General features: G+C 45.5%; 2 protein-coding genes across 15 annotated transcripts in view; one reads left to right on the forward strand and one right to left on the reverse strand.

Annotated features, from left to right (window-relative positions):
- Positions 1-4,871, forward strand: part of LRRFIP2 (LRR binding FLII interacting protein 2) — a 106,007-nt gene extending 101,136 nt beyond the window's left edge. For all 14 annotated transcript variants that reach the window (XM_061127738.1, XM_061127724.1, XM_061127728.1 and 11 more), the window contains 4 exons: positions 936-1,059; positions 2,440-2,519; positions 3,103-3,207; positions 3,630-4,871. In XM_061127738.1, the coding sequence (XP_060983721.1) occupies positions 936-1,059; positions 2,440-2,519; positions 3,103-3,207; positions 3,630-3,740 (420 nt within the window). In that variant the 3' untranslated portion in view covers positions 3,741-4,871. The remainder of the gene's footprint in view (positions 1-935; positions 1,060-2,439; positions 2,520-3,102; positions 3,208-3,629) is intronic.
- A 945-nt stretch (positions 4,872-5,816) lies between these two features.
- The window catches only part of MLH1 (mutL homolog 1), an 83,231-nt gene continuing 68,442 nt past the window's right edge, over positions 5,817-20,605 (reverse strand). Inside the window, exons 14-19 of the mRNA XM_061127720.1 lie at positions 13,233-13,341; positions 11,266-11,329; positions 8,057-8,221; positions 7,732-7,824; positions 7,326-7,439; positions 5,817-6,135 (exon numbers count right to left, since the gene is read on the reverse strand). Of these exons, the coding sequence (XP_060983703.1) occupies positions 5,968-6,135; positions 7,326-7,439; positions 7,732-7,824; positions 8,057-8,221; positions 11,266-11,329; positions 13,233-13,341 (713 nt within the window). The 3' untranslated portion in view covers positions 5,817-5,967. The remainder of the gene's footprint in view (positions 6,136-7,325; positions 7,440-7,731; positions 7,825-8,056; positions 8,222-11,265; positions 11,330-13,232; positions 13,342-20,605) is intronic.

Genomic DNA, 20,605 nt, shown 5'->3' on the forward strand with positions numbered 1-20,605 from the left:
GTCCATGTGGTGCTCTTCTGATTAAGGACCCAGGCATACTAGACTCAGGGCACACCTTATTCCAGTGTCATTTCATCTCAACTAAGAGCCTCTGCAGTGACTGTTTCCAAAATAAGATCACATTATGAGGCAGTGAGCTTAGGACTGTAATACATGAACTTTGGGGGGACAGCAGCCTATGAAACCACATGGTAAAAACATGCATAACCCAAGTCCCTGTGTCCCTTTGTAAACCCTCCTTCCTCTCCCACCTCCTCCCCTTCTCCGGAAACCACCAGTGTACCTTTTTGCCTCTTCGGTTTGTATTTTCTGGAGTTTCTTGCACTGCATATACTTAGCTTGAAACTCACCATTTTGCTGCATGTGTTACCAGCATATTCGCTTCTTTGGCCGAGCAGTAATCCATTGTATATACATGAACTACTGTTTGCTTTATCCTTCCGTTGATGGACATTTCAACAGTTTCTTGTTTGGGGCTATTAATGAGTAAGCTGCTATAAATCGCCTTTATTTTGGGGTAAAATAAGGTAAATTTTGTAGCCAAACTCAAAAATATATTTCCAATTATTTCTGTATACAGCTTTCTAAATAAGAATACTTAACCTAACTCTCAAATTAGAACAAGAAACATCCAACTGATGGTGGGATTTTCCATTTTAAACAAAAATTTAAAAATACCCAAAGATGTGCTTTTCTACAGATGAACACAAATAATGAAATATGGCTATTTTTTTTGGCTATTTTCATTAGGACCCCCAGTCCTGGAGCTCACTCCTTTTGATCATTTGTTCATAGCTGACCTCCAGCACCTGAGACAGTGAAGAGGGTCTCTGAGTGACTATCTGTGGCCTTATTCTAAGATGCGGCCATGGGGCCAAGCATCTGTTTCATTTGAGAGGCTGGACCTCGCTGATGAGCCCTTACTTCCTCTTCAGATTAGGAAACTGAAGCTGCAGTTGGAGGAGGAGCGGCAGAAGGGCTCCAGGAGCGACGGAGGCACAGCCGGCGACCTGGCAGAGCTACAGAACGGCTCAGACCTGCAGCTCATCGAGATGCAGAGTGAGGCTGGGCCGGCGCACTCCCCGGGGTGGGGTGCAAGCGGGGTGCAAGCGGGCTGCTCAGGCCTGTGGTTCCAAACATCAGCCCTGAGGTGGACCAGGAAAGCTGTCCCAGTCAGTCACGGACTGAAGAGCCTGCTTCTAGCTGCTGTCCTGGGTAGTGCTCTCCCCTCCTGGGTGACATGATTTCTAGAACATCTTGCAGCTAGTGACATCATGACACTGTCCTTTTTCACATTCCTTTGTCATCTGTAAGCCTCCTTCCTACTGATAAGTTTTTCTGGGGAGTTTATCTTAGATGATTGGAGGGATATATATTCAGAACTCACTCACACCATGCAGAGTGGTTTTAGAGTTTTCCCAGAAATAGTCTTGACTTTACTAGATGGAATTTAAAACAGGCCACAAAGTAAGCCCATTCAGTTGACCTAAATTCAGTTTTCCTGCCTGTTTTTGACCCAATATTACTGAATATTGTAAAACACCTACTGTATTCACAGTATTCCACAGTAGGGAGACATCTGTATATGGAGAATGTATAATCCACACAGGGGAGACTTTTATTTTTCCAATTTGAATAAGGCATTTCTCATAACTTATTTTAAAATAACTGGTTCCTCCATGACCTTTTCATCTACATATTCTGAGTGAGGCCACATAGGCCTTTTTGGACAAAGGCTTCATTAGAACTAACTTGCTACCATTAACATTTCTGTTAAATTTGGATGGCTGGAAGGAATTTTTCTCCCCCAGCATTTCTAAACTTCTTGTTTTAAATAGTTTGCTTCTAGGTCAGATATACAGCTGATGATTTCCAGCTCTATCCCTAACGCATTATCACAACATACTACTGAAAAGCATTTACTTCAGCAAATATTAAGCATACATTATGTGCAGAGCACTTAGCTGGAAACAGGTAGACGCAAAAAGCTGAGGCACCAGGGGACCTGTGTTTTCCTATGTTCTATATAACGTGAGGAAAACATGATAAATGTCCTAAGAGCACAAAAAGGAACAAAGGAAGGAGAAGCTACAGTTAACTTTAGAGGGTCATGAAGAAGGTGAAAACTGAGGACCTTAATGGCTGCTAGACTTAAGAGATCAGAGGTGGGCAGAAGGGGAACCAGGACAGGGGCCCTGCTGCGTTCACAGTCGGGCTCCCTGCTCCAAGCTCCACCCGCACATACCAGAATCTCTTCTGGGTGCTGGGGTAGCACGCGCTGGAGCGGCCCGCAGCAGCGCGCCGGGACCGGGCTGACCGCAGCGGCGGCCTGCGTGCTCTTGGCCACACAGCCCTCTCCTGGGCAGCAGGCGGGCCCCCCCCCCGCCTCTCCTCACACCTGCATCCCTGCAAGAGGTGGTTTATTCTCTTCTCTCCTAGGAGATGCCAACAGACAAATTAGTGAATACAAGTTCAAGCTTTCTAAAGCGGAACAGGATATAACCACCTTGGAGCAAAGCGTAAGTCCTTCCTGTGAAAGGTACCAAGTGATTTCAGTCCCCCTGACAACACATCTGCTTCCTGCCTCTCCGTGGCTAACCCCGTGAGTGCCTAGGTTTCTCTGAGCTGTGTCTGCAGCTGGATCTCTAGAACAGCTCCATATTAAAGTGGAGAAGCCAGCAGTGAACTTCAGTCTTCTCTATGAAGGAAGACCGACTATACTTCCATTTCTTGGAGCCAATTCAAGAAAATGGTCCTTTATAATATATTCCCTTCCTGTACATTTCAGAAAGCCTAACGACTTCTCCATTCTGGGAGTCTCCTCCCGGGATGTTACTGTGGCTCTTGAACAATATAGTCATCATAAAACTGAACATGGGAAACTGGCCCTGTGATGACTGCACAGCTCATCCTCTCAAGGGATGACAGTTCTTGGTTTATAAATAGCAGTTGGGTTCTGAGAGGACCTCTGACTCACCCTGAAGGGGCTTGCTAGCATTAGATTACTTGGAATCTGTCATGATGTCGTGTTTCCATCTTGGCTGCAAAAAAACTGGTGGCTCCTAGTGCCAGCCCCTGAGGACTGTGTTCTCGTATTTACAGATCAACCGCCTGGAGGGGCAGGTGCTGAGATACAAAACCGCTGCTGAGAATGCGGAGAAAGTCGAGGATGAACTGAAAGCAGAAAAGAGGAAGCTACAAAGAGAGGTACTTACTGTATTATGCTTCTTGAAATACGTTCCTAAAAAAAACTCCTTTGGAAATACATTCTTTGCTGTGTAAGGATTTTCATCCTGGCTCCAATCTTTAATGACACAGCAGTGGAATCATTTACTCTGTGTTGGTTTTCTGACCTGCACGGGGACTGCCATTTACTTTTATGTTTTGCTCAGATAGAAAAGTTTTTGTTTCAAATGAGGTCTGTGTCTCTGTATGTCTGTATGCCCTTTCTCTCAGCACCACTGGTTCACACCTCTGGCTGGCTGGCTGGCTGGCTGAAAAAAGGCATTTAAGACCACCCCCTCCACCCCACCCACGGCAGTAATTCCATTTCCCCGAGAGTGCAGAGGAAAGCCATGCCGGGCTTTGTCTCTGACCATGAGAAGTAACCGCTCTTTTCCCGTTTGCAGCTCCGAACAGCACTGGACAAGATCGAGGAGATGGAGATGACCAACAGCCACCTGGCCAAGCGGCTGGAGAAGATGAAGGCCAACAGAACGGCACTGCTGGCCCAGCAGTAGGGCCCCGCCTGCCCCGGGGGCGACCTCCGCCCACCAACGCAGACCCCTTTCAGGACTGTTTGGGCTTTGTCATTCAGATAGCCACTTTGTATTTTATAATTTATGAGAGAATGAAACAGGTTTGAATCTTCATGAATGAACATTTTGTGTGTAGTTGATTCTAGACTAAGAACTAGTCCATACCGTTACTTTTTTTCCGTAATTTTAGAATCAAGTTTACTCACCATTTTTCCCCAGCCGCCTCAGTGACTGGGCCCGTTTCTGGAGGACAGCGGCTCAGCGCCCACTGAGATACTTCCTGGAGACCTCAGAAACACAAGTGCCTTCTCCACGGTGCAATTCAGACTACAGTGATCTCCAGGGGCCAAGAGACACTTACCCTTAATATCAGGTAGCGTTTATATTTAGTGAAGAAACAAGTTCACAGGTGGGGAATATATGTTTCACTCAAATTTGTATGTTTGGAGGAAATAGCCTTTTTTGTAAGATATTTAAATTTATATAAGAAAATGTTAGAAAAGGATATGGGGAGTGTATATAAAACTTGTTTTATTGCATGGGGCAGGGGCGCCCAGGGCCTGTTGCTCTTAAAGTAAGAGTAGGGTCCTTAGTCTTCACATCAGCTGTGCTGTATCTTGTAAAGTATTTTCATCTGCTGCTTATTTGTGGAATGAAACCTCAGACCAGCCCAATGGAGAAGGAAGGGCAGGCCAGGCAGGTGGAGGTCGGCCCGAAGAGTCTGTTAAACACACCCTTCTGCTGACTACAGTTGGCTACTGACACATTCGTTCTGTTAAGAGGAGCCTTTAAAACAAATCATGGCTCTCACGCCCCTCCTCTCTCCTTAAGGAAGAATAATCTGAAACACAGAATTTAAGAACTTTGGTCTCATCCTTAAAGGTACCCAGTTCCGAGGGTTTTGCCGTGGAGTGTGTAGCCATGTTGCAGTATTTGTGATTCTCTGTTGTTCTCAGAATTGAGGTGGTTTCATGGAAGTGATTATTGTATCTTCAACGTGTTTACACAAAAAATACGGGGGAAGTCTAACGAATTAAGGCCACATAAGATAAAATTAGACATGAAACTAGATAATAAAGTTAACTTAAATATGAATAAAATCTCTAAAAATTATTCTCTTCTTTAGAATAATTATCTGTTTTAAAAATATGGAAACCAGTGTCCTCAATTAAGGTGATTTCCTGTAAGTTTTCTTTCAGGTGGTGTGTAGGAGGGGGCGGTGGGGAGGCATGTTCTGGGATGCAGATCTGTCCTAGAATCCCACACCTGGCGCCGGCATGCTGTGTGGTCCAGCTGCAGGCCTCGGGAGTCCCTCCTCCTCTCCGCCCGTGGTCACTCAGCCTGTCTTGCTCCCAGGGCTGTCTGTCCTTGTCCCTGTCTTTTCCAAATGGAATGGCTCCACTTCTCACAAGACAGAGCCTTCTGTTCTTTTCCGCAGAACTTTCTTCACTGAGCCTTATGAGCTGGACTTACTTCCAAACTTACAGGCATTCTTCCTCCCAGTGCTGACTGCACATTTCTTTAATGCAGGCTGATATTAAGCTTATTTCTAATGACACTGATAATTCAAGTTTGTATTTTTATAACACCCTTCAAACAAGAATGCCTAGAAATGCCTTTATCATATGCTGGTATAATTGATAGCCATTAACAAAGTAGGCTAACTTACAAACTCATGCCTGTTATGCATTGCATAAAGACTGTTCAACTTTTTTTTTTTTTTACTAAGACTAAATTAATTAGTTATTAAAGGTACTAATAGATTGACCATGTAGAAAGCTGAACTGACAATACCATCAGAGTCTCTTATAGGTTCAGGTGCCTTTTAAAAGCATAAAAAACATAATGTCTATCACCTGATATTAGAAATGCATCAGAATATAAAGAATCAAATCAATGCATGATCTATATAAAATTTTCAAGGCCATTTAGACTTACCAGATGTCCAAGAGGCTTTCAAACTGCTTTTGGCAGTCTTCAACACAATCAGGTAGGTATACACTAGGTGAAAATGGATCTAGGTAAATTTCATTTGTAATGAAATTAAATAAATCATGCTCAGGACAAATTTGGCTATTTATTTATAGTCAGTCTGCCACACATGAAGCAGTGCTCCTAGTGAGAAGGCGTACGTGAGGTGAAAGTTCCACCTACCGACATCAGGACACAGAAGGAAGAACAAACCACCCCAGAGTCCCCAGGCGACCAGTCAGCACCTCTCAAAGACTTTGTACAGATCAGGCAGGTTAGCGAGCTGCAGGATGTTCCCATCTTCTGTGAAGTGTTTTGGAGGCAGCAGGTGGGAGCGGAAGGCTTTATAGATGACGTGCTCCACAGTCCACTTCCAGGGGTTTGCAGAGGAGCCAGGCACTTCACTCTGGAAGAGACAAGGTTGAGTCCACGTCCCAGGGTACGCCGGGCCTGGAGAGTTGTGGGGGCTTACAGTGGGGCTGTGCGACCTCATGCCTGAGAGGTCTCTTTTCCAGGCCAGCCTCGCAGGGATCCTGCGGCCTGAGCACAGCAACGAGAGGGTGAAGAGACTCAGCCGTGGCTCTTGTGATGCTTCCCCCCATGGAAGCTGTTTCCATTCGGGGACAGTGCTCACTGTAGCAGCATCTAAAATAATGTCTCCTCCTGACTGTGCTGCCTGAATGGCAGCGGTAGGAAGTACACTCCAAAATCACCACAGGCTCTGGGAGCCTTTGAACACACCCTGAAACTGGAGCACCGCACGTCATCTCAGGATGGGTGCGATCGCCCAGACAGTTCTGTGTATAAAGTGACTCCATGTCCATCTGACACCACAGGCAGACCTTGTTTTGTTGCACTTTGCAGACTGTTGTGGTTTTGTTTTTAAACACAAATGGAAGGTTTCTGGAACCTTGCACCAAATCTACTGGTGGCATCTCTGCAGCAGCATTTTTAAATGTGGGGATACGTATTGGCTTTAAGACACATGACAGACAGGACAGTGTAAACGTAACATTTTATATGCACTGGGAAACCCCAAAATTTGTGAACTCGCTTTATTGCAGTGGTCTGAAACAGAACTTGCAAAATGTCTAAGGACTGCCTGTGTTTCAGTCACCTCTCCTCACCCAAACAAAACCTCCAAAACAGCTGTGGATTGAAAAGCGCTGTCATCTGACATGGAAACATGAAGAACCCAGGGCCCTCCCTTAAGAAGAGCTGGGAACCTGACCCACTAAGCCAGGTCCGTCTGGCGCAGCAGTGTCAGAGGCAGAGTGAGGCACAAGCCGCAAGAGATGGGGCGACTGGCCAGGACGTGCCGGCTGCAGCCGCACCCCATTCCAGGCTCACAGTGGGAGACACGGGCCCCGGGCCCTGGAATCCACCTGCTTCTCACTACAGTGGCTTGTCTGTACATCTGACAGTGAGATCACTCTAGGGGTACCTCCTAGTAGTGTTTCAGAAGGAGATAAAATTTTTAAGAGCTGACCACTGTGTTAAAGCTGATGTGCCTTGGATCGTAGGTGTTCAGAGAGGCGCAGGCTCGTGTGAGCACCCATCCCAGTTCTGGAGCGCCAGTGTGTATCGCCCTCATACCTGCTGGCCTGAAAGGGTCGACTCTGCAGACACGTACTGCTTCCGGATGGAGTAAAACATCGCACATTCCTTACTGAGGCTTTCAAAACATTCCTTTTCTTCATCCCAGTTCACCTGGTCCAAAGAGAGAATTCAATAAGTCAACATATGTACATGCTTTAAACACATTTCATTTCTAAATGGAGATAACAGACGACTTAAAAAGGACATGTGATTTTTAGGCATGAAAGCTGTAGACTAGAATTGCTGAGTACTGCTAGGGTGGGTGGGGACGAGAGGGGCCTTAGCTTCGTTAGCTTTTCCTCCTCCTCATCACAGACGATGGTGGAGCTGCGACCCTGCACCCCCCTACCCCCAACACTCATCCCCCCACAGGACTGTCAGCAGGACGAGCTCCATCACTTGCCTCAGTGGCCAGTCTGAGGATGAAGATAGGCAGACCCTCCAGCGGGGGCACATAGTTGTCGATCAGAAGGGGTAATCCAACCAGGTTCCCTTCCTGGACAAGGGGGATAAGAAACCATGCTGTTAGACCAATTCCATCTCCCTGGCGCTTGCTCCAGGTCCTGTCCTCAGACTTGCCATTCTGGGCAACCAGGCTGGGGCCTGGGGGCAGCAGAGCCAAAGGCTTAGAGAGCCTTCTCTGTGGGTTCTCTTTAGGTCTGCTCACAAACTGAACACAGCAAACCAAGTCCCAGAGGTCAAGGGGGACAAAAACGGCCATCACCCACCTCATCAATCTCCAGAGAGAAGTAGTCTGCAAGCATCTCAGCCTTCTTTTTCAGAAACTCGACAATGTACTCGGCAAGTCCTTCCTTGGGACCGTCCTCCTCTGTCCAGCCACTCTCGGGACTGTCTAAGGCGAGCATGGCCAGGTCAAAGAGCGGTGCTGGCTCCTAGGAAGGGGCAAAAACATTAGGAGCAAGCATTAACAGGGCTTTCAAACACTGGCTGAATTCCCACAAGACCACTGTCACCTCAGCAGGTGAGAAGCCACAAATCTAGCACTCATTCCTCAATTCCCCCAAAGAAAACACTTGAAAATCTACAAAACAAGGTTGTCCTCCTCACCAATGGCCATTTCAGCAGAGACGGCGTCACTGGCGCACAGACCTGCTGAAGCGCCGGGAAAGGCACAGCCATTGGAAGGCACTCCCTCCCGTGCGGCTCAAAAGACCTCGCTTTCATATTTCTAGAAACTCACGAGGCCGAGCCTTCATTTCTTCCTACCGCCTTACTAAAGCGGGGGGGGGGGGGGGGGGGGGGGGGGGGGGGGTATGTTAAAGCGAAGGACGTTCAGGTAAATCATCTGATTAGGAAGGAGATTGAAATCTATTGTGAAGACTAAAATCCCTAAGTTTTATTTCTCCCCTTTGAATATTGTTACTGTTGTCATATTAATACATTTTACATGTTATAAACCCACAGTATACTGTTCTTACTTTTTCATAATAACAGAAGCGTCAATTAACAGAAAGACCTAACCATCCTAGATGTTTATGCACTCGGTAACAGAGCTCTACAATACATGAAGAGTAAAACAGAACAGTGAAGAGAAGCATACACAGTTACATGGAGGCTTCCATATCCTTTTCCCAATAACTGACAGAAAGTCAGTATATACAAGACGTCGGTGTCACCAACAATTTGAGACACCTGCCATTTGTGGGACATTCTACTCAACAAGACCAGAACACAAATTCTTTTCAAATGCACATGGAATATTACCAACACCGATTATACTCTGGGCCATAAAACAAGTCTCAATAAGTGTAGAGGATTCAACTTTGTTCCCTGCAAAAATGGAATCAAATTAGAAATCAATAGCTGATCTCTGAGAAAACTCCAAGTAACCAGAGACTAAATAATATACTTCTAAATAATGTGAGGGTCAAACAAAATCAAAAGGAAATTTAGAAGTATTCTGAACTGGATGAAAATGAAAACTTATCGAAATGTGTGGGACGCTGCTAAAGCAGCACTTGGGAAAATTTTACAGCACTTTAAGTAGAAGAAAGGAAATAAAGAGGAGAGCAAGTATCAGTGAAGCTGAAATCAGAAAAGCAACAGAAGAATCAATGAAACCAAAGTCAGTTCTTTGGGTCCAGATTGACAAACCTCAGTCAGACTGATCAAGTTAAAAAGAAGACATAAATTACCAATATTAGGAATGAGAGAGGTTACATCATTACAGATGTACAGACATTAGAAGAATAAAAAAAGACTAGGAACAACTTTATGCCAATAAATTTGAAAACCTAAATGGGCAAGTATTTTTAAAGGCCCCTCAAAGCTAACATGAATAGCTCTATATCACTAAAATTTTACTTAAAAATCTTCCTATAAGGAAATCTCCAGACCCAGATAGCTTCAACTGATGAATTCTACCAAACATCTAAAGCATAAACAACTGTAAACAAACTCTAAAGCATAAACAAACTTTAAATAAATTCCATCAGAAGATGGAATAACTATTTCTCAACTCATTCCATGAAGCCAGAATTTGATACCAAAACCAGACAAAGACAATAAGAAAACTACAAACCAGTAGGACTTCCCAGGTGCCACTAGTGGTAAAGAAATCCACCTTCCAATGCAGGAGACACAAGAGATGTGGGTTTGATCCCTGGACTGGGAAGATCCCCTAGAGAAGGAAATGGCAACCCACTCCAGTAGTCTTGTCTGGAGAAGCCCATGGACAGAGGAGCCTGGTGGGCTACAGTCCGTGGGGTCACAAAGAATCGGACGCAACTGAGCATTAGACCGAAAACTAGTCTCATGCATGAATACAGATGTTAAGAGTTGTAAACAAACTATGACAAGTCAATCCCAGTAAAATATAAAAAGGGTAATATATCATGTTCAAGCAGGGCTTATCCCAGGAATGCAAGACTGGTTTAAAATATGAAAACCGATCAATATAATTCACTATATTAACAAACTAAAAAAAGGAAAACCATACAATTATCTGAACAGATACAGAGGAAGCATCTGAAAAAAATTCAGCCTCCCTGCCTAAATAAAAACCTGAAGCACACGAGGAACAGAAGGGAACTTCCTCAGCCACCCTGTGGGCCATCTACAAAAACCTGCATACTCATGGTCAAAGGCTGAACGCTTCCCCCAAGACTGAAAATAAGAGTATTTCCATTCTCGCCACTTCTGCTTAGCCTGTACTTAGGTTCTTGCTCGTGCAACCAAGCAAGAGAAAGAAAAGGCATCTGGGTTGGAGAGGAAGGAATAAAACTGTCTTTATTCACAGATGCTATGATCATATACCTAGAAAATTTGCTGGAATCAATAAGCTACAGCTAATAAGTGAGTTTAACAAGGTTGCAAGATAGAATTACCAAAACACTTGTACTTCTATATAATAGCAACAAACTGACAATTTTTTTAAATGCCTTTTACAATAGTATCCAAGAATTGTGACTGTAAAGAAATAAACTGAGAGATTTTTCTCCCCAAATTGATCTATAGTATAGGCTCAACACAATCCCAATAAAAATTCCAGAGGGCTTTTCTGTATGTCAGATGTAAAAAGAAGATACAAAACTACATGGATAGCATGATTTTTAATTTTAAATTAAAATTAGGCAATCAATGAGAAGGTTTTGAAAGAAATGGACTAAAATTGTTAGCTGGGGTTGTGTCTGGGTCACAGGCTTTAGAGAATGTTTATTTCTGCTTCTATCTCTTAAGTTTTAAGTAGATATGTATTAGTTTCTATAATAATAAACATTTAAGTTGGCTACCAAATGACTGTTCTGCTTTGTATAAAACTATTATAAGGATACTTCCATATGAAACTCATACATAAACTGTTCTAATCACATTTAGAAACACTTATTATACAACAAATAAGATAAAGGGGCAGGGCTGTTTTCAGAAATGACCAGCTGGTGAAGTCTCAGAAATGAGAATCAGGAAATAAACTTACCGATAACCTCAGAACCCCAAAATTGGCAAAATCATAAATGAGAATCTGGTAGAACAGTTCTTCACTGAAAATAAAAATGAAGTGACTTTAATTTAAGGAAAAGCAGAATCTGCTTGAGAGCCGGGGGGCAGGGACAAAACGGGAGAGAGAACCCAAGACCTGGTGGGGATGAAGACGCACTGCCTCGCGGCGGCCTCGCCAGCAGCCCTGGGCTCTGCACCACCAGGGAGGCGGCGTCCGCCCACTCAGCATGGAGACCGTCTGCCCCGCCGTCACCCGCGCGCTGTCCCCACCTTTCTGGCTGTAAAAGGCTCTGACACCCACTGGTGACAAAGTCAAGGAGTTTTTCTCACTTTTCCCCACTGGCAAAGGATCATACAAGCCATTTCTTTTACCACCCACCATCTACAAGTGTGGGCTGTACCGGGGGCAGGGGACAGACCCGGGGGGCGGGGGTGGTGTAGGCGGCTGCGACGTGTACAATGTACTGAAGTACCTGCAGAAACAACTGAAGTAACTGTACTCTACAGTCATGGAAGAGATCTGCACCACACAGGTCTTGTTTAAAGACTTGGCCATCAGCGTAGACCAAGCGCGGCAGCAGGGACACCGCGGTACCCGGAGAGCCGCTGGCTGGTCCCGGGTCAGTCGGTGGGGAGGCAGGGAGCCAAGTCTAAAGCCCCTGCTCTCACCCCGGTCACATGCTCGCTGGGGAACTGTTCACATTTACCAGCAGCTAGGATTCCAGGACTGCCCTAGGTTTGTAATCGTGAAGTCAAAGAACCGAAACAATTGTGATTTGGGATCTTGGAAATCATGCAGTTAGATTTCCTGGCAAAGAAAAAACAAAGGGAGCAGGATCCCCAATAACTGGTAAGAGCTCCCTGGGAGAGCCCATGGCTCCTGAAGACAGACAGTGGCCCTGAGCTGAGCTCACCAAGGGTTTCCGAGCCTAGGAGGAAGGAGTCACCAGCATGCCGGCAGCAAGCTCTCCAGTGGGGCGGTTCTAGCTCAGAGAGGTCACGTGGGTCTGTCTCGTGTGGCCACCCCACTCAGGGCCAAGCGGCACTGCAAGGCCTCAGCAGGACGGAGCCCCGCGAGGGCCAAGCGACGGTGTCCAGGGGTGGAGGGTGGCAGCGCCGCCCACCTGAACTACCGACTCGAGGTCATATTTAACAGAGGTTCTAGACTCAATAGGAGCTCATCCGCCAAGACTCCTGGAAACCACCATAAATGTCATTGGCTACATGCTGGGCAAAGGGCAGCTGCTGAGTTGGCCCATCCCATGCTCATGGACCCCACTGGCTCCTCGGGGCTAGAATAGGCCTTGGCTCCATCCCAAAGCTGAAAGGAAAGAGGTGTCAGGGCCTCTCGCTTTCCCCGCCCTGTAGGCCGCGCTGGCTCGGGCCAAGGCCCACGTGGTCTCCCTCCTCTCACTGTGTGCAGCGGGGTGCCCTGTTATAAAGGGGGGGAGCGGGTTCTCCCTCAGAATCTCCCAGGTGCTCACCTCTGCCCCCCCACCACTACTTGAATTCAATCCGCCCCTGCTCACGGAACCTGGTCCCAGCTTTAAATCCAATCAGCTGGATTTGAGCAGCTGAGCGCTGGCGTTGCAGAGCAGGCCGCAGCCCCTGCTGTCCACCACACAGGCTGGAACACCCCCGCCAGCTCCATGCTCTCAACACCCGGCTCATAGCAGCCAACCAAACCCAGGGGTCTCACGTCATTTTACCTTCACAAAACCCTGTGAATTAACAGTGATACCCCACTTTTACAGGAGAGAAATCCGAGACTCAGTTATCAGAGTGACTTGGCCGTGGTCACATAAGCGGTAAACGGTTGGGCCTGGGCGAGAACCCGCACGTGTCTGACTCAGGCGGGGCCCTGCTCTCCCCCTGCTGCTCCTGCCTCTGTCTGCAGACCACCCTCCCAGCAGCTCTGCGCCTCTCATGTTTGCACCGATTTACCTAAGTCTGGTGGTGTTGAGAAGGTATAACTTGGTCTGATGCTGTGCCAAGGCCCACTGGGGATTCACGCAGCCCACAAAGGAGTGGTTATGCAGCATCTCCCGGAGAGCTGGAAAACAAGACACGGGTCAGGACGAGTCCCCCCAACACCTCCCTGCCCCCCGGGCACCAAGCACCAGAACTAGATGACAGATAAGCAAAGGCGCCCACATGGGAAACTCGTGCTGAAAACGCACACAAGGAAGGAGTAAGACAGAATTAATCTTTCAAAATGCAACGAGAAATTGCCAAAAGATTACGGAGTACTCAAAGATCACAATCCAATACAAAGCAGGAAGCCAGAGAAGTAACAAGAGCTCTGAAACCCTCTATGAACTAAGACACCGGAGGAACTGCAGGATTCATGGACTTCAGTTTGTGCAGACTATGAAAAGCCTAGGAATGGGGTGAAATGGGGACTGTGACAGGAGGTCATGTGCCCCTTCTGCAGCCAGGATTCACGCTAAGCAGGCTGCCTGAAAAGTCTGTGGAGGTTTTAATTTAAACTGATTCCAGGGCTAACTGTTCCTCCAGGTCCCTACTAGAATCAAAGGCAAATTCTCTCTGGAGAAATTCATCTTCAATTCAGACTTCAAATAATTCCTCACAGGTAAAGAACCAGGACCTCTGTGGTCAAAACTAGACACCAAGAATTAGAATCCAGAAGAAATCACACAGTATCTACCAAGTTTTAAAGATTGAAAATTCCAGTAAAGATGATAAAACAGTAAGCATGTACAGTGCACTTAAGAGGTATTAAAACATAGAGTAAGTCACAGACTATCACAATGATCATGGAAAGACAAAATTCATTTCACCTACATGTGGAATCTAGAAAATAATACAAGTGAACTTCTACAAAAACAGCAGGACTCAGAAAAAAAATTTATGGTAACCAAAGGGGAAAGCGGATAGGAAGGGATTAATTAGGAGTATGGGATTAACAGATATAAACAAGGACCTAATCTACAGCTCAAGGAGCTATATTCAATATCTTGTGACAACCTAGAACAAAACACAATCTGAAAAAGAACGTGTGTGTGTGTGTGTAACAATCACTTTGCCGTACACCTGAAACTAACAATATTGTAAATCGACTACAGTTCAACTTAACAGGAAGAAAAAAAACAAACAGAAACAACAAACACTCTACATAAACTTTCAAAATATAAAGGAAGACAGAGTAATTCCTACTTTACAAGACTAGCATAACCCTATCTTAACCCTAAGATGAGAAAACATTAAAAAAGGAAAATTTTAGGCCAACATCCTTGTGGGTCACAGATGCAAAAATTCTTAACAAAAAATTAGCATATCAAGCAATATGAAAATAATATAATCAAGAAGAGATTAGGCCAGGAATATAAGGTGATTTAGCATTTGGAAAATCTCACCATATAGACAGAATAAATGAGAAAAAAATAATCACTTTAACAGACACAGAAAGAGTATTTGACAACAACAATTTTTAAATAAAAACTCTCAGAGACTGTCGTAACACTAGCAATCCAGTGGTTAAGACTCCACACTTCCAACGCAGGGGGTTGCATATTTAATCCCTGGTTGGGGAATTAAGATCCCACAGGCTGTGTGGCGCAGTCAAAAAAAAACAAAAAATACCCTTGGCAAACTAGGAATAGAAAATAACTTCCTTAATCTGAAAAACCTATCAATGAAAAACCTCCAACTAGCATCATGTTTAATGGTGAAATAATAAATGCATAATTTCCACAATACAGAAAAAGATAACAACTCCCATGCTCACTCATTCTATCTGACATTGTATTGTGGGTTCTAAACATTGTAGTGAGGCAAGGAAAGCAAACTAAAAATATGAAAGGAAAAAAAGTAGAACTTTATCTGCACCCTTGGCAAGGTCATGTGACACAAGGTCTTTTGTATTTTAATATACTAATGGATGAGGGTAAAAATTTCATGGTAAACAATGGGGAAAATGATTCTGACTCAACCTTAAAAATTAAAATCAGAATTTTTAAAAAGTTCATATTAAAAAATGATCAAGGAGATTTCCAAAAAACCAAATAAAATGTCTAAAAAGAAAAAATACAAGAATTGAAATTAAAAAAATCAAGATCCAGGTTTCCCTGGTGATCCAGTAGTTGAGAATCCACCTTGCAATGCAACCCAATACGCCAGTTTGATCCCTGGTCCAGGAAGATCCGACGTGGTCCAGGAAGATCCCACGTGGTCCAGGAAGATCCCACGTGGTCCAGGAAGATCCCACGTGCCACAGAGCAACCCAGCCCGTGGACAAGTGCTGAGCTCACGAGCTGCAGCTGCTGCCGCCGGCGCCTGAGCCCGAGCCGTGCAGCAAGAGAAGCCACCGCGAGAAGCCCGCGCCACTCGCTCCCTCTCACCACAGCTACAGAAAGCGCGCGTGCAGCAACAGAGATCCACCACAGCCAAAAAATCAAAAACAAGTCTTAAAACAAAAACCAAGATCAACTGAACAGAGCGGACAAAGCTGGCAAGGCAATTAAAAGGTAGAACTATCGGGAGCACAGCCTGACGACATGAAAACAGGAAGCTTATGCAGAGCAGAGGAAAATAAATATGTAATTAAAATTGCAGAAGCGTTGGGAAACAGGGAGAGACAGTATCTGAAGACTCTCAAGACAAAGTATCAGAGAACGTCCCAAAAGTGATGAATGATACCAAGCCTCGGCTCCAGGAAGCCTGACAAAATCTACACCTGAGATAAACAGAATACCAAAGAGAAGAGACCTTAAAAGCACTCAGAGACAAAGGAGAGATCACCACAAAGTAACAAATTACAGGGCTGACAGGAATTCTCTGGCAGTCCAATGGTTAGGACTCCACACTTTCATGGCCAAGGATGCCAGTTTAATCCCTAGATCTCCGCAAGCTGCACAGCGAAGCAAAAAAAAAAAAAAAGACCGACGAATTTTCAACAATAGTAGGAGCCAACGATTGGTAGACTAACACCTTCAATGCACTTAGAGAAAGTAACTGCAACTCTGGAATTTTAAACCCAGCAAAGAAACTTATCAAAATAAAGATGGATTAGACAAAACAAAAAGCTTTCCATCCACGGCCCCACTGAAAGAGGAAGTAGGTCCATACACCATGAAAGGTCTGAGGAGAAGAATACTGAGCAAAAAATACTGGATAAATTCAAAAAACAAGAGTTAACAATGTAATATGGAAGAATCAGATACATAGAAATTGTGAATATAACGCCATATACCAAAACTAAATCTCAGGTGGACAAGAGATTTACATATAAGCATTTTAGGAGCTAACAAAAGACCATATATTTAATTATCCCAGAGTGAGCAAGAATTCCCTAAATAGATAAAAAGGTCTGTGTGATAAAAAGGACTGTGTGATACAGGAGCCATTCAGGGTGGTGGAACACCAGGACATGAAGCTCACCTCCTTCCGCAGGTACATCAAGGTGTGGAGGGACTCTCACAGAGCATCTACTAAATGTTGGCAGAAGACCTCAGACCTCTGCAAGGGCAAGGAAATCGCATGTAACCCAGAAGGACAAAAAGAAAGCAAGAGTGGAATGAGACTGGACTGGACCGTGCCGCAGGGAGGGAGCTGTGGAGGAGGAAGGGTCCTGCGTGCTGGAAGTGCCCTCACCAGCAGGGAGATTGGCCTGGACGGAGTAGCGGTCAGCACAGACAGGCCTGACCAGAGAGCTCTGCACCCCCGGAGAGCGGGCCTGGGGGAGGACGGGGTGCTGTGTGCACACACCATGAGGGGCTGCAGCCTGGTGTGACCACACGCGATGGTCTCTGAGGAGAGGCCAGGCACCACTGTGCGGGGGGCACACGAGGGGAGCGGAGGCCCCACCATCACAGCCGTCTTCCTGCGTGAGGCTGTGGGTGGCAGGACAAGCTCCAAGAGCGGTCACTAGTCGCTGCAGGAGCAGTCTCAAGCCGCGGGCTACCCCCTCCCAGCCTCCAGGAGCAGTCATCCGCTACCTCCACTCCCATCATGAAGCTTCTGGGCTGCAGATGAGCTACCACTACCACTGAGAAGTCCATCACCCAGCACCAGCCGCTGCATCTGCACACCCACTGTATCACGGGGAGAGCGCCCAGCACTTGCAGGACAAAGAGCCAACAGGCGCCCGTACTGAGAAGAGCCCTCCCGGGACTTCTCTGGTTGTCCAGTAGTGAAGGCTCAGTACTCCCAATGCAGGGGGCCCGGCTTCAGTCCCTGGTCAGCGAACTAGACCCCACGTGCTACAACTAAAGATCCTGCACGCCACAGCTAGGACCCATGCAGCCAAATACATAAAAAAGAAAACCAGTCCTCACATTATATTAAACCCACACAAGCTACACAGGGACAGGCCCACATATAGACAGCCCTCCAAGACTACTCTTCCAGCAGTAGATAACGGTTTCTCCTTACCCCACATAGGAAGAGGATGAAGGAGCAGAGAAAGCGCTCCCAGTTAAACGATCAAGAGAATTCCCCAGAAAGAACAATGAAACAGACCTAATAGACACCGATTTCAAAATGGAGATAATGAAAATACTCAAGGAATTAAGAAAGGCTATTGACAGAAATCTCCAAGGATCATTGCCTTGTCATGGCAAAAGGGCTTGTGCAACTCAGTGAAGCTGTGAGCCATGCTGTGTAAGGCCACCCGAGGCGGCTGGGTCCCAGTGCAGCCTTCTAACGAAACGTGGTCCACTGGAGGAGGGAATGGCAATCCTCTCCATCAGCTCCTCATAGCAAAATTCAGGCTTAAACTAAAAAAAGCAGGGAAAACCACCAGGCCAGTCAGGTATGACTTAAATCAAATCCCCTACAAATATACATGGAGGTGACGAATAGAGAATAGATTCAAGGGATTAGACCTCGTAAACAGAGCACCTGAAGAACTATGGACAGGGGTCTGTAATACCGTACAGGAAGCAGTGAACTAAACCATCCCAAAGAAATGCAAGAAGGCACAGTGTTATCTGAGGAGGCTTTACAAACGACTGAGAAAAGAAACGAAGCAAAAAGCAAGGGAGAAAGGGAAAGGTACACCCAACTAAATGCAGAGTTCCAGAGAATAGCAAGGGGAGACCGGAAGGCCTTCTCCAATGAACAATGCAAAGAAGTAAAGGAAAACAACAGATAGGCTAAGACTAGAGAGCTCTTTGAGAAAACTGGAAATATCAAAGGAATATTTCATCCAAAGATGGGCACAATAAAGGAGAGAAATGGTAAAGATCTAACAGAAGCAGAAGAGATCAAGGAGATGGAAAGAACATACAGAAGAACTGTACAAAAAAGGTCTTAATGACCCTGATAACCATGATGGTGTAGTCTCACTCAGAGCCAGACATCCTGCAGTGTGAAGTCAAGCGGGCCTTAGGAAACATTACTATGAACAAAGCTAGTAGAAGTGATGCAATTCCAGCTGAGCTATTTCAAATCCTAAAAGATGATGCTACGAAAGTGCTGCGCTCAACATGCCAGCAAATTTGGAAAACTCAGCAGCAGCCACAGGACTGGAGAAGGTTAATCCTCATCCCACTTCCCAAGAAGGGCAGAACTAAAGAATGTTCACACCACCAATGGCACTCATCTCCCACGCTAGTAAGGTAATGCTCAAAATCCTCCAAGCTAGCCTTCAGCAGTATGTGAACCGAGAGCGTCCAGATGTACAAGCTGAATTTAGAAAAGGCAGAGGAACGAGAGATGAAACTGCCAAAATTCGCTGGATCATAGAGAAAGCAAGGGAATTCCAGAAAAACATCTACTTCTGCTTCATTGACTACCCTGGAGCCTTTGACTGTGTAAATCACAACAAACTGTGGAAAACTCTTAAAGAGATGGTAATACCAGACCATCTTGCCTGTCTCCTGAGAAACCTGTGTGTGGGTCAAGAAGCAACAGTTAGAACCCTGTATGGAACAACTGACTGGTTCAGGATGGAGAAAGGAGTACGGCAAGGCTGTTTGTTTAACTTATACGCAGTGCATGTTATACAAGATGCCAGACTGGATGAGTTACAATCTGGAATCAAGATTGCCCAGAGAAATACTAACAACCTCAGATGTGCAGATGATACCACTCTAATGGCAGAAAGTGAAGAGGAACTAAAGAACCACCTGATGAGGGTGAAGAAGAGTGAAAAAACCGTCTGAAAACTCAATGTTAAAAGAAAACTAAGATTATGGCATCCAGTCCCATCACTTCATGGCAAATAGAAGGGGAAAAGGTGGAAGCACTGACAGATTTCATCTTCCTGGGCTTTAAAATCACTGTGGATGGTGACTGCAGCCATGAAATTAGAAGACAACTGCTTCTTGGCAGGAAAGCTATGACAAACCTAGACAGTGTGTTAAAAAGCAAAGATACCACTTTGCCAACAAGGTCCATATAATCCAGGCTATGATCTCTCCAGTTATCATGTACGAATGTGAGAGCTGGACAATGAAGAAGGTAGAGCAATGAAAAAATGATGCTTTCAAACTGTAGTACTGGAACAGACTCTTTAGAGTCCCTTGGACTGCAAGGACATCAAGCCAGTTAATCCCAAAGGAAATCAACCCTGAATACTCTTCTGGAAGGGCTGATGCTGATGCTCTAATACTTTGGCCACCTGATACAAAGAGCTGACTCACTGGAAAAGACTCTGATGCTGGGAAAGATTGAAAGCAGAAGAAAAGGGAACAGAGGATGAGATGGTTGGATGGCACTGCTGATTCAACGGACATGAGTTTGCATGTGAAAACTCCAGGAGATGGTGAGGGACAGGGAAGCCTGGCATGCTGCAGTCCATGGATTTGCAAAGAGTTGGACACAACCTGGCGACAGAACAACAATGTCAATCAATAGAAATGAAGAATATTTTAAAAAGGAACTAGAAACTAGAAAGAGGAACCAAGAAAAAGTTAGAAAACTCATTCGCTAAGATGAAAACTGAACTAAAGGCAATGAATCAGTCCAGTTCAGTCGCTCAGTCGTGTCCGACTCTTTGCGACCCCATGAACTGCAGCACACCAGGCCTCCCTGTCCATCACCAACTCCCAGAGTTTACTCAAACCCATGCCCATTGAGTCAGTGATGCCATCCAGCTATCCCATCCTCTGTCGTCCCCTTCTCCTCCTGCCCCCAATCCCTCCCAGCATCAGGGTCTTTTCCAATGAGTCAACTCTTCGCATCAGGTGGCCAAAGCATTGGAGTTTCAGCTTTATCATCAGTCCTTCCAATGAACACCCAGGACTGATCTCCTTCAGGATGGACTGGTTGGATCTCCTTGCAGTCCAAGGGACTCTCAAGAGTCTTCTCCAACACCACAGTTCAAAAGCATCAATTCTTCGGCACTCAGCTTT

This window comes from Dama dama, chromosome 24 (assembly GCF_033118175.1).
Source record: "Dama dama isolate Ldn47 chromosome 24, ASM3311817v1, whole genome shotgun sequence".
NCBI classification, from domain to species: Eukaryota; Metazoa; Chordata; class Mammalia; order Artiodactyla; family Cervidae; genus Dama; species Dama dama.